Source organism: Copadichromis virginalis, linkage group LG15 (assembly GCF_057382275.1).
Source record: "Copadichromis virginalis isolate Kocher_CV1m ecotype Utaka linkage group LG15, C_Virginalis_male_GT1.1, whole genome shotgun sequence".
Lineage (NCBI taxonomy): Eukaryota > Metazoa > Chordata > Actinopteri > Cichliformes > Cichlidae > Copadichromis > Copadichromis virginalis.
Window position 1 is genome coordinate 39887213 of NC_140632.1, and position 16984 is coordinate 39904196.

Below are 16984 nucleotides of genomic sequence, written 5' to 3' on the forward strand. Positions count from 1 at the left end.
CAAATGCTTTACAGTACGTGGGAAAACCAAATCTGACGCATATACAGAATTTAAGAGAAGCTGAGAGCTATTTAGCTTTTCTTAAGTACTTTTGTTAAGAGTTTATAAAACTGTGAAATTTAGGCTGCGACCTGCTACACTGTCACTACTCAGCTTTTTGTTCCTACTTTACTCCCAAAATAAACATTTTCAGCCGTGTGCCTGTGTGCATGTTACGTAAGCTGCATGTTATAGTACTGCACTACCAATGGTCTCTGTCCGTGTCGGATCCATGTAGGATAATAAACTGTATTTTACAAACACAGTACTTTTTATGTCACTGGACAACAAATTGTGTAACGCAGAGGTCTTTAGGACTAACCTTTTTCCCCTTTTTAACACTGCAATTTGCTTTTAAATATTAGATACAGCGAGACTTACATGTTCTTACCATTCTTGTATTCATTTCATATATTTGCACCCCTTACCGCTTTCATGGGCTCTGCAATTGCTCTGAAGTGCTTGGAGACATCTTGTGCAGTTTGTATACTTGTGCTGTTCTGTTTCATTGGCAGAGCTCCTCAGGCAAACTGAGCGTGCATCTGCTTTACATCCTTTTTTTCCAGTCAGTATCCAAGTGAAACAGTTGCAGGATTAGGAAGACGTCACCTGAGCGCACAGGGAAACACTGGTAGCTAAGATAGACGAGAGGACTAACAGCCCGACTCATACCTGTTCCACCTAACTGTAATCAGAAAAGGAATAAAGGTGAGCCGAACCCAGTGGAAACCAGTGCAACCTGTGGCTGGGCTGTCTGTAGCACAGTGGTCCAAGTCAGGAGGGTGCTCTACAGTCAATCAGCATGTTTACAATGCAGGTTTTACTTTCCTTTGATCGTGTGACAATCCATGACATTTTTCAATTCGTGGCCCCAAGAAGCCCTCAAAGGCAGCAAACGTGAGTCTTGCAGGTACAGCGTCTGTCAAACATGATAAATGGCATGCTGGCAAATAACCTCTGGCTTATTTTAAATAAAAAAAATGCCTGAGGTAGCAGGCAGTGCTTGCCAGATGATGAATTCATAAACATGCAAAACACGAGATATTATTTATGTTACCAATAATAATGGTTTTGTTTCAAGTAAAGCTTAAGATGAGTAGATTTAAATTAGATTTAAATTTGGTCTATAATTTGTTGGCCAACGACACAATCTTTTTGTGGTTTTACCACTCTACATCATCACAGTGGATTTTAAATCAAATAATCATCGTGTCACTGGAGTGCAGGCTTTCTGGATTCATTTCAGTGAGTTTGACACACATGTTAATACACAGTCTCGTTATTAACTAAATTTACTGGCAAAACTGACAGAAATTAATTACAAGGATTGTTTTTAATACTTGTACTAATGCTAATCCTCTGCAGTCATCATTCTGGCTCACGTTGGTTTTATCTCACAGGCCGTGTACAGCCTCTTTTCTTGTGTGTAACTAGTGGTTTGCACTTATAAACCTCTGTTGTCACTGATGAATGCGTCTCTTGGTCATAGACTCTGGCAGTGAAACGTGTAGGTCCTTAAGAACATTCTTGACTTTGTTATATGTTGTTTTTTTCCTAATCATTGAAATAATTCTGTCATCATGCACTTTAGCTGTTCTCTGTGATCTGTGGGTGTTGCTGAGCTGATCAATGCATTCATTGCATTTAAGAACGCGTCAGGGAGCAGGCCTTACCTGGATATGAACCTGATTGTCAGTCCATTTTCCAATTAAATTTGAGTCTTTGAGACTACAGTATTGCATATAAAAATGTCTGTAATAATTGTAGATTAATGGATGTTTGTAAAATCTGCTGAATTAAAGCTAAAAGTCTTCACTTCAATGAAATGTTGATTGCTTGATTTAAATTCCACTCTTGGTGGTGTACGCCACGCTGTGGAGGCAAAAATACAAAAATTGTGCCTTTGTCCAAACAATTATGGACATGGCTCTGTACTCAAAATTGTAAACTTTCAGTTAAAGAAGTTTTAGCGTGGTTAATCTGGGCCAGAGGTGCTTAACTCATAGATACACTAAGAGTGAATATGGTTAAAAAAGGCACAGAAATGTGTACTGTCAGCTATGAAAACAAGTAGAGCAGGTGTGTCAAGCTCAGTTTACATCGCGGGCCACACACAGCCCACTTTGACCCTAAGTGGGCGAGGCCAGTGAAACTCTGACTTTCTGTCAGTTACAAGTTACATGTTTAATGTTTTTCTACATGATAAAGAAAAAGCTGCTGTGACAAAGAAAGAAATCTCTCAGCTCGACTCTTTGGACTGAAATTGTAAGAAACAAATGAGTAAAATGACAGAATAGGTTCTGGTAGCTCAATGCCCAGACTGTCCAGGGTTTTAGTTTTAACTGTAGAAACTTCTACAGCAGAAACGGAAAAACAATCTTTTTCAAAAAAAAACTGAAACTTTTCTGTTTTTCACAAAGTTGCAAAGGTTTTATTAAAGGCATAGCTAAGCGTATTGCAATTTGCCCTAATTTGTAAAAGTTAAAGTTTCTTCTGTACTGAACAGCAGAAATTAGGATCTCAGAAACGCACAGAGATCGAGCTGTGCAGGAAGTGCAGCCAAAGCAAGAGGGAATCCATGACGATGTGCGAAGCGTAGTTTTGGGCTATTTAGCTGCTGGTTCAGTGAATTTTGGTCAGAAAGTGACAAAAACCTGCAGTTTCAGAATCTGTGAGATGACGCTTTCAGCATCTGGCGGCATGTCTGTGTTCATGCTGTCAGGTGAACAGACGGATCTGCGTTTTGTGTTTTTCCAGGTCAGGGACAAGTTCCTGCCCCAAGTGGAGGAGTTTAAGTATCTCGGGGTCTTGTTCACAAGTGACGGCAGAAGGAAGCGGGAGACAGACAGATTGGTGCTGCAGCTGCAGTGATGCAGACGCTGTACTGGTCCGTCGAGTTGAAGAGAGAGCCGAGTCTCAATTTACCGGTCGATCTACGTCCCTACCCTCACCTACAGTCACGAGCTGTGGGTAGTGACCGAAAGAACAAGATCACGGATGCAAGCGGCAGAAATGAGCTTCCTCCGAAGGGTGGCTGGCCTCTCCCTTAGAGATAGGGTGAGAGGTTCAGCCATCCGGGAGGGGCTCAGAGTAGAGCCGCTGCTCCTCCACATCGAAAGGAGCCAGCTGAGGTGGTTCGGGCATCTGACAAGGATGCCCCCTGGGCGCCTCCTGGGCGAGGTGCTCCAGGCATGTCCCACCGGGAGGAGGCCCCGGGGCAGACCCAGGACACGCTGGAGAGATTACATCTCTCGGCTGGCCTGGGAACGCCTTGGTATTCCCCCGGACAAGCTGGAGAAGGTGGCTGGGGAGAGGGAGGTCTGGGCCTCTTTGCTTAGGCTGCTGCCCCCCCAACCCGGCCCCGGATAAGCAGAAGAAGATGGATGGATGGTATTTACATGCTCTTTTTGCTGTTTTAGCTTTTTGGTGGTTGTTGAAATGGTTTTGTGGGCTTTTGGATGAGATTCTGACGTTTCTGTGAAAACCACACGCTTCTATATTTAAATAACAGATCTGGCGGCAATTCCAGATGTTCTCCCTCTCGCCTCCAGTACTGGGGGCATTGGGGTTCAACAAGTTAATTGTTTATTGCTTAATTACTTTGTGTTGTATAAATGGCCATATGGGAGGTTTTTATCAGTAGGAAAAGCTGTGAAACTTGTGAAAAAGCAGTTAAAAGTGCAAAATTTGTGCTTGTGCTTGTTGTGGTGAGCGGCAGATTCAACAAGTTAAGAATCATAAATGGCTTTAAACGCACATTCAGATTCATTTAAACAATCAGAAACCCAGAGTCACTGAAATGCAGCCAGACGCTGCTCATTTTACATCTTCACGTGTTTCTTCCATTTTTCCCGACCGGCTCCCGTCTCTTTGTACCACAACACTTCCTGTCTTGGAAACGCCCCCTTCCTTCTTTCACATGATTATCCCGTATGATCCCAATCTGCCTTTGCATTTGATTGGCTGCATGGTGTGCCCATCTAAGCAGAGCTAAGGAATGATGTCTCAAAGAAAAAAAGCAACATCACGAGTAATGAAACTCCCTGATAAATTAAGTTTTTAATGCTAATCTAACTTAAACCAGTCTGGAGGTATTTTCATTTTTACACACTTTCTATTTGGTTCTCTTTAAATTCTGTTTGATTTAATTTAGACTGTCAAACAGTCTCAGCCGCTGACAATGACAGAACAGCTCTGGCTTCTCTCAGTCTCTCTTTCTCATTTTGTTATGCTTGGTTTAACACTTGTTGGAAAGCTTTTGTTTACAGTAACATAACAAGTTGTCATCTCTTCGAATGACATTATCTTCCTTTCACTTGTCTCTCAGCTGCTCTGCTAGGTGTGTTTTGCAAAGGGCACACAATAAAACAAAGAACAGAAATGGAAGGGAGGGAAACTAGTAGAGCCATGCACGACAGCAGACGCATGCACACGGAGCTAAAAAGAAAGCTCACTAATTTAGCATTTGAATCGTAATGATACGACCAATAACTATGAAATATACACCCACCATCTACTTTGTTAAGCACACCTGTAAAAATGCTTGATAAGGTTAATATCCAGCAATTAAGTGCATTTAAGCAGAAAAAGGCAAAGTCAGAGGAGAATGGCTGGTTTGCTTCGATCTGATAGGAAGGCAACAGTAACTCAGATAACTACGGGTTACAACCAAGTTCAGAAATGCAAAAGAGCATCTCTGAACATCACATCACATCAAAACCTGAAGCAGGTGGGCTACAGCAGCAGAAGACCGCACCGGGTGCCATCCTGTCAGCTAAGAACAGCACGGGATCACAAACATCATCGGAGAAAATTGTACAAATAATAAACGTTCTGATGCTTGACGATTTCTGTAGCACAGTGTTGTTTAAACACTCTAGCCATTGTTTCTGACCACATCCATCTCTTCATGACCACAGTGGATCCATCGTCTGATGGCCAACAGGATAACGTGCTGTGGCACAAAACTCTAAAACATCTTATTCTGGTTTCACTGAGTTCACTGTATCCAAATGTCCTGCACGATTACCAGATCCCAGTCCAACAGAGCACCTTTGGGATTTGGTGAAACATACGACGTAAATCACGGATGCTGATGAGAAAAAAAACTGTGACGCAACCATGTCAAGGTAGACCAAAACCTTTGGGGATTTTTTTAGCACCTTGATGAACTAAAGCAGTTCTGAAGGCCAAAGGGGTCCAACCTGGTGCTAACAAGGTGTACCTATTAAAGTGGCTGGTTAGTGTGGACAAGCAGCAAACTTCGTGTTGCCGAGTCACGCCTTACAGTGAGTCTGCTCCATCTGTGAGCTGACTATTGAAAATTGGCGTGCTTTATGTTTTCTGTGGGGGAATAATGAAAGTGTGGGGAAAGCCAGTTGGCAATTGTCAAGAAATGTGTACATGCTAATGCAGTTTTCTGAATAGGTCCAAAGTTGACACTGTGCATAGAAGAATAACATTTCAGACCGTCTGTGGGTAACTTTCATTCTCTCCATTCTGTGTTAATTCTTCTCTACTAGTGCGACGTACCTATTAAAGTGGCAGAGTAGTGACTAAACATAGAGCTTGGCTCCACGAGCCGCCTCCCCCACTGCTTTTAGAAAGGTACCTGAAAACACCCGCAGACTCTCTCAAAACTAGAGGAAATGTTTAAACATAAGGCAAGAAAACGTTTGCATAAGATGTGTTTTTTGTGCTCTGATGAATATCATACTGCAGTTCAGGAACATCTTTTTCCCCATAAATGGTTCAGATTAGTATCTCACACTCTGTCTCTGAATAAGGACAGTCGAGTTGTCACTCATGATCGTGTTATTAGATAGGAAACACAAAAGCAACACTTGCTGCCTTTATATTTTGTTTCGGCTCTGACCAGTCTTTGATTGACATCTCTAAAAATGCTCTGCAGAGATTTCCATTCTTTAAAGGACACACAATAAGTTTTTGAAAGAAAAAAAAACACTGCGACAGGGTGCAAACTGCTGAGGCAGTTTCCACAAAAGCTCCGATGGCTCCATATGACAGTACTTTGATATGTACTTGTAATGTCAATACTACTGTCAAAAATATCCACATTCTGCACAGTATTCACTTCTGCTATTCAGTTGCCAAACGCAGTTAAGGCTTTTTTGTTCTATCTGCATCATTCCTCCTCATCATTGCTTCTTCGCTCCGTGTTTTTAAATATCCCACGGTTCCCTCCCCTGTGTCTTTTCATTCCATTGATTTGTTCCTCTTGAATACATAACCAGACATGAAAACCAAAAATTGCCCCTTTCTCTCCATTTTTTTGTACTCTAGTCAAGTCAAAACAATAGTAACAAAACAACTCTCTATCAGTGTCTCACCATCTTTTTTACTTTATGACTATATTATCCTCCGCTCATCGTTCCTTCATCTCCCATTCTCATCTTTCTGATGTAGATCAGCCGTTGTCCTCTCTTCATACCTTTACCTTCAAAGCTTAACTGAAGATGCATTCCTCCTGATACTGCAGAGTGCTGGTATATGTGTGTAAGTGCGATAAATATGTAATCAAACTGCATAAAAATGCATTGAAATGTGTGGCCAGCAACTTGGTTAACCTTTGCAGAAAGGAAGAAACGTAGGAAAACACAGAAGAAGAAAGAGGAAGTAAATAAAGTAATAAAAGTGACATTGTTGTTTGCTTTTAAAAGCTCATGTGCACAACATAATGAATATTTGTGAAAAGGCTGAATGAGAGTGGAAAGGTAGAGAGGAGACGAAGGACGTATTTTCAGGTGTTCTAACAAATACCAAGGGCTGCGGCACACTTTCGCACTATTTGTGCATCCTTTTTGTCTCTATGGGCAGAATCTTAATAGAAATGTGTGTGTGCTTCTTTTCTTTTACGTTTGCTTGTCCACAAGAGTCTGAATATGTTTGGGTGTGGGTTTCTGCAGTTTTCTTTGCTTGTGTGCGTGTGTGAGTCCGTGACAGTCTGCCACTGACGTACGTGCCTTCATTCGTTTCAGAGGATTATTCATTTCCTTTTGAAGTGAGGCAGCTCGCCCGGCGAGGAAGGTCTGAAAGGCGGCCGAGAGCAGGCTTTCATACTTTTCCAACAGCAGCTTGTCGTCTGGGGGGTAAATACGTCTGTGGACCGCAGAGAAGGAGGGAGAAAGGAGAAGAGAGTGAAGACGAGGTGAGGAACAATGGACAAAGGAAAGGGGAAAATGAAGGGAAATGATGGGTCACAAATGGGGTCATAAAAGTAGAAGGTGAGAGAGACGGAGTGGAAGAATGAGAAAAAGGGTGGTTCAGGTTAAGGAAAAGAGGGATATGGGGTGGAAAGAGAAGCCGTGAAATATTTAGGAAGTCAGTGGGGGTAAAAAAAAAGTGGAAAAGGGGTAAAGAGATTTAGAGAGACAAAGAAAATAAAAAAAGAACAGGGATAGAAAGAAAGATAAAGATGAGGCACAATAATTGGTGGGAGAGACAGAAAGGTCAAGGTGCAGCAAGTGCAGACAAAGACAAACAAAAGGTGAGAGTGAAGGAGGAGGAAGGAGGCAGCAAAGAGCAAATACAGACAGAAGAATATTAATGAGACCTTAAGTGAAGAAACTGCATGAACATCAGTCAATCTTTTCACTCGGTGCATTAATACAACAGCTTTCTACACGCTGTACACCGACGTGTGCACGAGCTTCACTGTGTTTGCAGTCTTTGCTAATGCGCCCATTCACACATTCACATTTGTGCCCTTAAGACTAAAATAACAGTGCTCGGTGTTTATCCAAGGCCTGAGGGGATTAGAACAATGCCTGGTTACCCTCATAATACATCTGCAAACTCCCAATGCCATCGCTTTAGCCATTAAGTCAAAACAAGGTTATTGTTTTAATCAAGATAAGAACTGGCCTTAGTTATTGCAAAAGCATGAATGTAGTCTGGCGTCTGCACAGACGATATTAAGTGCTAAACTCCCCTCAAGTTGGTTAGAAAAACACTCACAAGCACAGACCTGTGATTAAAAGAGAAAACTATAGAGATGAATGAAGTCACAGCAAGGACACAGCAGTGGAAAATGTTCTACCATGGCACAATGACAGGCCGGCTCTTTTTAAATATTGATTAATAGGCTTTGAGCTACTCACAGATACACGTGTATGTGTAGCAGATTTCTGTGTAATGCCACATAAAGCTGAACTATTTAATTGGACCAAAGCCGTTACCCAGTATTATGCAAACAGGTACATTGATTGTGAGACCTGAGATAAAGCTGCCATTTGAATCCCATCCCTTGAATTCACTATATGTGAGACTTCTCAGTTTCTAGGGTGCATGTAATGGTTCTTTTCATTCCCAAGACACATTTTTATAACGGTCACATAAACGAAAATGGATTCATAACATATGAAAAGAGCCAGAACGTTTCAATCCTAAAGAGCGTCATGAATCACTCGACTGAGAAGCTTAAGGTGAGGCACTTTAATAGTGGATGTTAACTGCTCAGTCTTTTTGGCAGCGTCTATCTCTGAGCAAATGGACGTTTTACGTGGGGGTGACCTCTCACTATTGTTTAACTAAAACGTTTGCTGGGCCTTACTTTCAGTCCTCAACTGGAGTTAAAGAAAAACTAACATCTGAAACTCTACTGAATAAAAACATTTGATTTGGTCAACAGGTCTTTAAAGTTTGCTGTCGCCAGACATTTAAAGGGGCCCGTTCACTCTGGGAGTGTGAACCACATCCCAGAGTGCGCAAAAGATACAAACAGCAGGCAGACAGGGCTTTATCCACTCGCATTAAGTCGACAGTGCAAAAAAAACCTGTCTAAAAACGAGCATTTAGAGTAGTCTGATGTCTGAGGGTCTGCTCACGGGGATTACTGTAGAGCCATGTGAAAAAAGCAAGTGAAAACCTAAATGCACGCCATGATTCAATAGCTCACAGAACCACTTTAGCAGCAATAAGTTGAAGTAATTGTTTTCTGTATGACTTTATCAGTCTCTCACATCACTGTGGAGGAATTTTGGCCCACTCTTCTTTATGATGTTGCTTCAGCTGATTGAGGGTCTGCTCAGCATTTCAATCGGGTTGTCTGCTGTGGATTTGGTGGGATCGCTGTTGCATTGCCCAGTTTAGGCCGAGGGACGGGCCAGCTATCACCACTTTGGTTTTGTCTGTGTAAAGGAAGTTGGTCTACAAGTCTTTTATCTCCGAAACTTTCTTTTTCACATTAATTTACATATGCTGACCTTTTATTTCTATTCTTTATTTTAATATGAGCATTCTCAACTGTAAGCGTACCTCTTTGTGCTATGCACACATATATATATATTACATGTATATATAAAACACAAGCTGTACCCTTTAAAGAATCCTAACTGAAGAGCAAATACCTGCTGGGTTTCCCTCGGATCACGGTCATTGTCTGTACCTGATACAGTTTCATCTAATAGCACAATGTAAGTCAGTTCATTACCCAAACTCATCTAATGAGAAGCACTGTGTTAATCAGACTTCAGCGTTGTGCAGGGACACTATTTGAATGCTAAGAGGTCTTTACCAGGGTGCTCCAGACAGACGCCAGCCTGCCTGATTGACTGTCTGACTGCCTGTCGAAAAATAGGAAGGAGGTGACAGCACTTCATGCAGGCCTGGATCAGCATTCAAAATTCACCAGCCATTCACTCAAGTGATGAGTCAAGAAGTCACTTAGAGTTGGGAAGACAGCAAGAAGGGTGTGTGTTGTGTGTGTGAGCCAGTTGTGACTGTTTGTCTTTGTTTTTGTGTGTAAGTGGGTGAATGAGGAACATACTGGGAGAGAAAAGCGAGGCGGGGGGGGGGTGGTATGTGTTGGATTAAGGCAGGAAGAGACACAGAGGGAGGAAAGAGCATTAACAATTTATAAGGGACAAGCAGCAAATCTGAACTTTGTGTTGCTGAGTCATGCTGTAAGGTGAATCTGCTCCATCTGTGAGCTGACTATTAAAAATTGACATGCTTAATGTCTTCCAGTGTCCCTGCTGGATTTCGGGGGGAGATAAAAGTGTGGGGAAAAGCCGGCTGCCATTTGTCAAGAAAGGTGTACACTAAAGTAACTTTGTTGTGCACACTGTGCATAGAAGAATAACAATTTGATCCTTGTTCCTACACATCACTGGACAGCTTTCATTCTCGTCATTCGTTCAGTCAGTTCTTCTCTCCAAACAATAGATTCGCTTTTGGTTGTTCTTTCTGCAACAGCTTTATTTGTTTTCCTGAGAGCCTGGCACTCTCGAGATGACCCCCATAAATGTAAGAGCACTGGCACAAGTACAGTGGGTGGTGTTCCTGGAGGGAGAGGCTCTTCGCCCCAGTTGTCTGCCTCTTTCCTACCTGTAGTTCCCCAGATGTTGCTTTTCATGCTCCTCCCTTGAAATCTGCTTGCGAACCTGCGCCAGCCGCTCTTTCTAAACATAAGAGAAGAGCAAAGAGACAAATGACAACTTCTTCCAGATGAAAGTCAGTGCCAACAAAACAATATATTCTATTAGAGGCAAAGACAGAATGAATTCCTGCAAGAAAGAAAAGAGGACAAAGAGTCTCACTCATCAATGACTCATAATTTAGTCCATTTACTCTTTTATTAGTATGTTACAAAGGTGTAATTGTGGAGCTCAGTTGGCCAATTTGGCATAAAGACGAAAGGAGGGGACCACTTTCCTACCAGCACTGCAATCTCATTTAGCTCTAAGCAGCGTGTGCCTTTCATAGATCCAAACCTGGTCTCACACTTCAGCCATAACAGCACTCGAAAACGAAGCGATGCCCTTTTTCTAAAAGGTGCCTTTCCGCCATCTTTCCTCATTCCCACTGATTAGTGCCATGGCTAATCAAAAGGCTAATCAAAGAGGGTGGGAGGCGTTAAAGTACTAGTAGCTGCCACTTTTCCCCATATACATGAGCAAAGCTCCCCCGACTTCATTTCAAAGAGAAAATAATTAAACGGTATGCTTGTGTCAGAAACTTTTGAGTCTTCTGACACAAAGTAAGAAGTAACTGAAACTGAGTTTCTGCTTTTCGACTTGTGTTTCAAGTGCATAATACAGCAGGGTGCTGAGACATATAATTTATATGTCAAATATATTGATGTGCCAGCTGATCGGTGTGTTAAGTAAATGTCTGTAATGACACGTCACAGATCTCTGATGTGAGCCTGTCTGAAGCCAAACCACCTTTTTGTGCACATTTTCGTGTGGCCTGCAAAGCTTAAAAGTATCTCATGACTTACGACCGCCGCTCGAGACTGTGCAGTCATTGTTCTAATCCCCAGGCCGGTTTTGAATGTCCAGGTGGGGAAATGAATGAGTAGCGCTCTCAACTCCCTCGACCACAGTTAAGGAGCACCGCCTTGTACAGGTGCTTAGCATCGCAGATGCTGCCCTGCAGTTTGATACCAGCCAGCGCTTTAGACAACTGTGGTTGTACCTGCGGTGGGACAGTGTGTGTGAAGGAGTGGATATAAAGCCCAGTATTTGTGAATTTAAAAAAAAAGTTTTAAATGAATGGATTTCTGTTCCCCTCCTGCTTTCTCTTTCTTTCTGCTCGTCCTCACCAGCTCTTCTCTTCGTCGCTCCAGCGTGTGACGTTGTTTCTCCCAGTCTGAGGAAGCGGCCGAGAGTTTCTTCATGGATCCGTGTCCGTACAGCCGTCTCTGAGCCTCTGCCTTCTGCTGGGCTAGGTTGCGTTTCTTATCACTCGCCCTGGATCAACGAAAAGCAAGACAACTAACATCGCACATACACGGAAAGGGTTCGGATTTAAGAGCTAACTAAGAGCAAAAACATTCTGATCGCACCTTTTAATGTTTGCTGTCACCAAAGCTCTCTTTGTTTAGTTTTGCTTTGCATGTAATGGTTATTTGTAACACTAGACAGTACTGGGAAAAACACACACGCACATAATCAACGGAAAAGGGTTTTTAAAAGTGTCATAATAAAGCCTGACAGCTTGTGGGCCTCCTCCCTAGCTGACCTGAATATCTGCCTTATCACATCATTGTGCTGGTTTAAAAAAAAGACAGACAAAAAGCCCCCACAAAACACTCAACAATACAAAAACAGAGATGAAGCTGAGACACAAACAACTCTGGGATGAACAGGACCAGACAGCTAATTCTGAACAAGTGGGCCACTGCGATCTAGAGAAAGGGCAATTCATTTTAGTCAATCGCTGGTCCTTTAAATTGGATATTGAGTGCTTTTGGGGGACTGAGGTTTATCAATGTCCATGCCCGACCGGGTCTGAATTGATCCCATTTGATACAGTTGATGTGGTGAGCAGAATCAAGAGCCAAGCCTACCTCTACACAGCACCAGCTCCTCCCTTTGGGGGAAGCAAAGTCATTACTATACAAGGAAAAAGTGAGCGAAGCCCCCCCACACTCACTGTAGCGTGAACATAAGCGCTATGTCCAGTGGAAAGAGCTTCCCCGTGCCTTTCAAGCCCTCCTACGACTTATTTGTCATAAAATAACCAAATCTCCCTTTTTAATCTGTGGCAGCACATTAAACATCAGCCATGTAACAAATCACTTTGAGAAGAGATTTGTTTGGCCCACATGAATCCATTCAGGAGGATGGAGCCGGTCTTTATGTGGGCCCGGTGCACCTCACTTGGCCAAATTAGATGTATACGATGTTGCATGTAATTGATCCAGTGTGTGTGTGTGTGTGTGTGTGTGTGTGCACTTTGTTTGTATATATGTGTGTGACTAGCAGAGCTGAGACTATATTTAGAGCAGTAAGAGGAGGACAAGCACACAGAGAAAAGAGGGAATAAAGAGCAGAGGTCTGGTGTACAATGATCAATCAGGACAGACTCTCCGTAGCCAGGGGACAGAAAAGCATGCCAGCAAACACAAACACGTGCACACAAACACGCACCCTACCTATACGACAAATACATTCCAAAATAAAAACCGTGCGCATTTAAAAGAAAGGAAATACACCCACAAACCAAAACAAAGAGCAGCAGAGGAAGCGTATGTAGATATACGGACCACAGATCAGCGCACAGGTTAAAAAAAAGACACATTCAGAAACTCACAAACACCCAGCATCTCTGATTGAAGGGTTCACAAAGCACACAGTGGATGGTATTGCATGGCTTTGTAGCTTGGCCATTATCCGTCTTTTTATCCACCACAGAAACACCAACACACAAATTTAGAAAGACAGCAATTTATTTGTCCAAAGCTTCAACTTCCTGCTGCGTCCACGCTAATGTCACTACTGTCTCATCAGTCTGAAACCAAAACAAGATAATGGCCGGATTGTACTGTGCGTCAAAATAATTTTTATGTTTGCTCGGCTGTCAAATTAAAAGATAAATAAATAAATAAATAAAAGAAACCTAAGCACCGATTGGAATTCTGAGCATTTAAAGCCCTTTAAAGGAAGGCTTGATACAAACTTCGAGTGCGTCTGCGCACAAAACTTCACCAACTAAACAGAGCAATTGTGAAGTTTGTTGATAAAACATGTAGTGGTCTTATAGGCTTCAGATCGAGCGTGCCAGCAGCAAGGACTCAAATCTTTCCATGTTAAATTCTTTGTTTTCCTGTTATTTCTTTTTGAATGCATAGCTAAGGCTACACATTTATGTGTTTACGTGCATCCATGCCAGACACCTCTACTGATTTCCAGCAAAACTAAGAGGATAAGGCAGCAGGTGACCGGCTGGCTGAGAGGAACACATTTTTTAAATTCAATGTAAAGGCTCCACATTTTTAGAGCAGCAGCATAGTTACTTTCCATATTTATATTCAGCTACTTATTTTTGTGAAAGCCACAGGGAGCCACTAGAGACGGGCAAAAGAGCCGCGGGCAGGATTTGCAAACCGTAGATGCAGTTTGTTGCATCTATTTGCATGGGTGTGTATGTGTAAGACAGGGTGGAAAACAATACCTGATGTTGAGGAGTTTGAGGGCATTGAGCAGCACACCTTTCTTCACATCGTAATCAATCTTCTGATCTGTCCCAAAGCTCGGAGCTCGATTGATCTGTCAGGTAAGAGAGAACAGACACATTCAAAGGATGCTCAGTATTTTTTTCTCTTCTTGTTCTGCTTCATATCACTTTTTTCTCCTTTCTTATCAGTCCAAAAGACAGGCTACGCAATTACAGGAGTGAGTTTAGAGCATCTTTGGAGAAAAGAAAAAAAAGATCTATTCCGACAAGGAGAGAAGTAGTGAGAAAGAGATGAAAGTTGAGGGTTTTTTCTCTCTTTGACAGACACTTTGCAACTCTTAGCCTTTGCCTGGGCATAAATCCACTCTGGCACTGACGAGTGTATGCCCGTGCATTTAGAAGAGCATATTTGCGTCAGAGTGAATGCATACAAACAGATTGTGTGGGTTAATCGCTCACCCCATAACTGACCCTGGTTCCTGACTCTGTATCCTAAGATTGCTCGCAACAGCCCGACGCCTCGACGCGCACGTCTTTGCGAGCATCAGAGAACTGCCGTCGCTCAGCTCAGTGCCATCACGGACAATCAAGAGCGCTCAGAGAGATTCCGCTCAGCAAGAAACAGAAAGAGCCACCTCGGATTCGAGGTACAAAAGCAGGTATCATCTGGGGAGAAATTCAAGAGCAATGTACCATTCTTAACGGAACAATTTCCAGCACCAGTGCAAGGTATTCAAATATCAGTTATTATACCTGACACAACAAATCAATTCTTTTTACTCTTTGTTATGTTCCCACAGTGAGAAAGAGATTATGTGAGACAACAAAGGCTGCAAAAAATGGAAGAGAAGTGCAGAGGGAGGGTGAATGAACTGGCAACCGTGAGAGGAATGGTGTCTTTCTATGAGCTGACTTCAAATGACAATGCAACAGATGCCCAACGAAAGGCTGGCCGAGTTTGATACGGCTTGATTTTGGAGATAAGTCGGCTCTTTTATTAACAATGTCCAAAAGCCTTAGACCGCCCATTTTCTTTTTAACGTCTGGGTGATGTGGTCGTATGGGATAAGGGTTTATTTGTTGAGTAGCGAAGGGAATTTTGTCACTTTGTTGCTATAAATCAGTTCAACAAAATCAGAGGTTATGAACAGCAACAGTTAACATCACCTTAATAGACAATGTCCTCCTATTAATATATTTTCCGGGGTTTTTTCTCAATTCATTGACAATGTTTATGTACCCTGAAGTCAAAATTATCTGCTTTTATGAATGAAAATCACAGCCAACTGTCTGGGCGTCTAGCTGGAAATTCAACCTCTCCCAGTAGCCTTACTCTGCAGTCAACGTGAGTACTTGTGTCACAAACACTATTCCTCTAGTTCCCGTCTTCCTTTGGAAAAAAGCCGTTGGATACAGTTGAACACATCAAAGCAGGACAACAGCCAATCACAAGTCGGGATTTCAGTAACAGAGCAAAACTGAGCTAATCACAGGTTTTAGTGTCTATTACAGATCCCGTTCTATCCACCAATCAGGAATGTGGGGTAAAGGACGGTAAAAGAGATGGATGGAAAAAAAGGCTGGCGTGCAGCATCAAGCTATTTGGAACCACGAGGTTTTCCCGAGCACCAAAATTTGAAAGCCCCTTTGGAGACGGCATGCAAAGCCTCTCAAGGGTTGTGGGGGTAGCTCTCTGTAACTCCATCCCTCCTTCTCTCTCCTACATCTGAACTACCCATTACTAATCCTGACATAAAGGTGCTCAGTGCTGTGTGGCAGATTCGGGAACAGTGATGTAAGATAATATTTACACCGCTGCTAGACTCCCAGGAACTGCGAGAGCCAGAGCGTGTGTGCGTAACCCCCCCCCAAAAAGGCCGTAACTGCTGAAAGACTGCGCATCAGGATCACGAGGCAGCTATAGAAAATAAAATAAAGGAGAAAAAATGTAAATCTGCACCTTCCAGCGATCAGCAGCTACACCCAAACTGACCTAAGAAACGTGACTGTTGTGATACCAGGAAGCTTTTTATTCTTGCTATTTCCTCAGAAACTCGATACTGAGCTGTGGCTGTCTGTAAATATGCATATAACCTTCCCTGGGCTGTCACTGCCTGAGTCCCTTTAACTAGTTTAGGCAATAACTCCATAAATATCACAGGTGAGCTACAAAAGCCTCACAAATATGAAGTGTGTTTGTACGGACGTGCCCTTGTAAGCGTGCGTGTGCGTGTGTTTTTTATTATTTTGTATACAGCAGCCATTTATCAGTACGGGGGTGATGAATGTGTTCTAGCGCCATGAGGAAAACAGGAACAGAGAGACCCTATGCAACTCTTTCGCTCAAAAGAATGAAGTGTACAATCCTCTCTGTGCCGAGGAGGACGGCGCTCCACTTCATCCTGCAGTTATCTTATCAAAGAAAGCGAAACATTACTAAAGAAAAAATAAATAAAAGAAGGTCTGTGTTCATTTAGAGCGCTCGCCAATGTGACAGCCACGGTGAAAACAGTATGGCTTTAGAGCGCCGTAGCCCATAGGTAAGAGCCAGACTGGCAGTGATCCTGGTGACGCTCGTCTCGTTACTTGTCTTCGTTTCTTAGTTTGATTTGTGGTGTCAAGCTGTCACAGGAGAGACTGGCATCGCAGCGCTCGCTGGCTTTCTTTGCTCTCCCTCAGCTGTTTTGTCTCTCACCTTCTTCTTGCAGTCAGCTGCACTCCTCTCCTCCCTAGTTTCTATTTCCACTCTGTCTCTCACCGTGTTTTTCTGACTGGTCACCACTGACCCTGCGCTCCCCTCCCGTCCCCGCTCCCTCCCCGTGCTAGCCCTCATTCTCCGGTCGTTACCTCTCTTCATTTTTCTCTCGCTCTCTGTGTTTCTGTGTTCTCTGTTTCCTCCCTGGCAAAAGGAAGTTGAACCAGTCTGGTCCTAATGAACCCCTGCAGGCTCCCAAAACCCCCCACTCTGATTTCCTTAAGTAACTCTGGCAGGGTCTTAAAGGAGCCCTCGGTTGCTCCAAGA

General features: G+C 42.9%; 1 protein-coding gene across 3 annotated transcripts in view; it reads right to left on the bottom strand.

Moving 5' to 3' along the window:
• Nucleotides 1-16984, bottom strand: part of ttll7 (tubulin tyrosine ligase-like family, member 7) — a 98460-nt gene that overhangs the window by 39499 nt on the left and 41977 nt on the right. For all 3 annotated transcript variants that reach the window (XM_085433330.1, XM_085433329.1, XM_085433331.1), the window contains 4 exons: nucleotides 13960-14054; nucleotides 11606-11753; nucleotides 10387-10460; nucleotides 7023-7158 (listed from right to left, as the gene is read on the bottom strand). In XM_085433330.1, the coding sequence (XP_085289456.1) occupies nucleotides 7023-7158; nucleotides 10387-10460; nucleotides 11606-11753; nucleotides 13960-14054 (453 nt within the window). The remainder of the gene's footprint in view (nucleotides 1-7022; nucleotides 7159-10386; nucleotides 10461-11605; nucleotides 11754-13959; nucleotides 14055-16984) is intronic.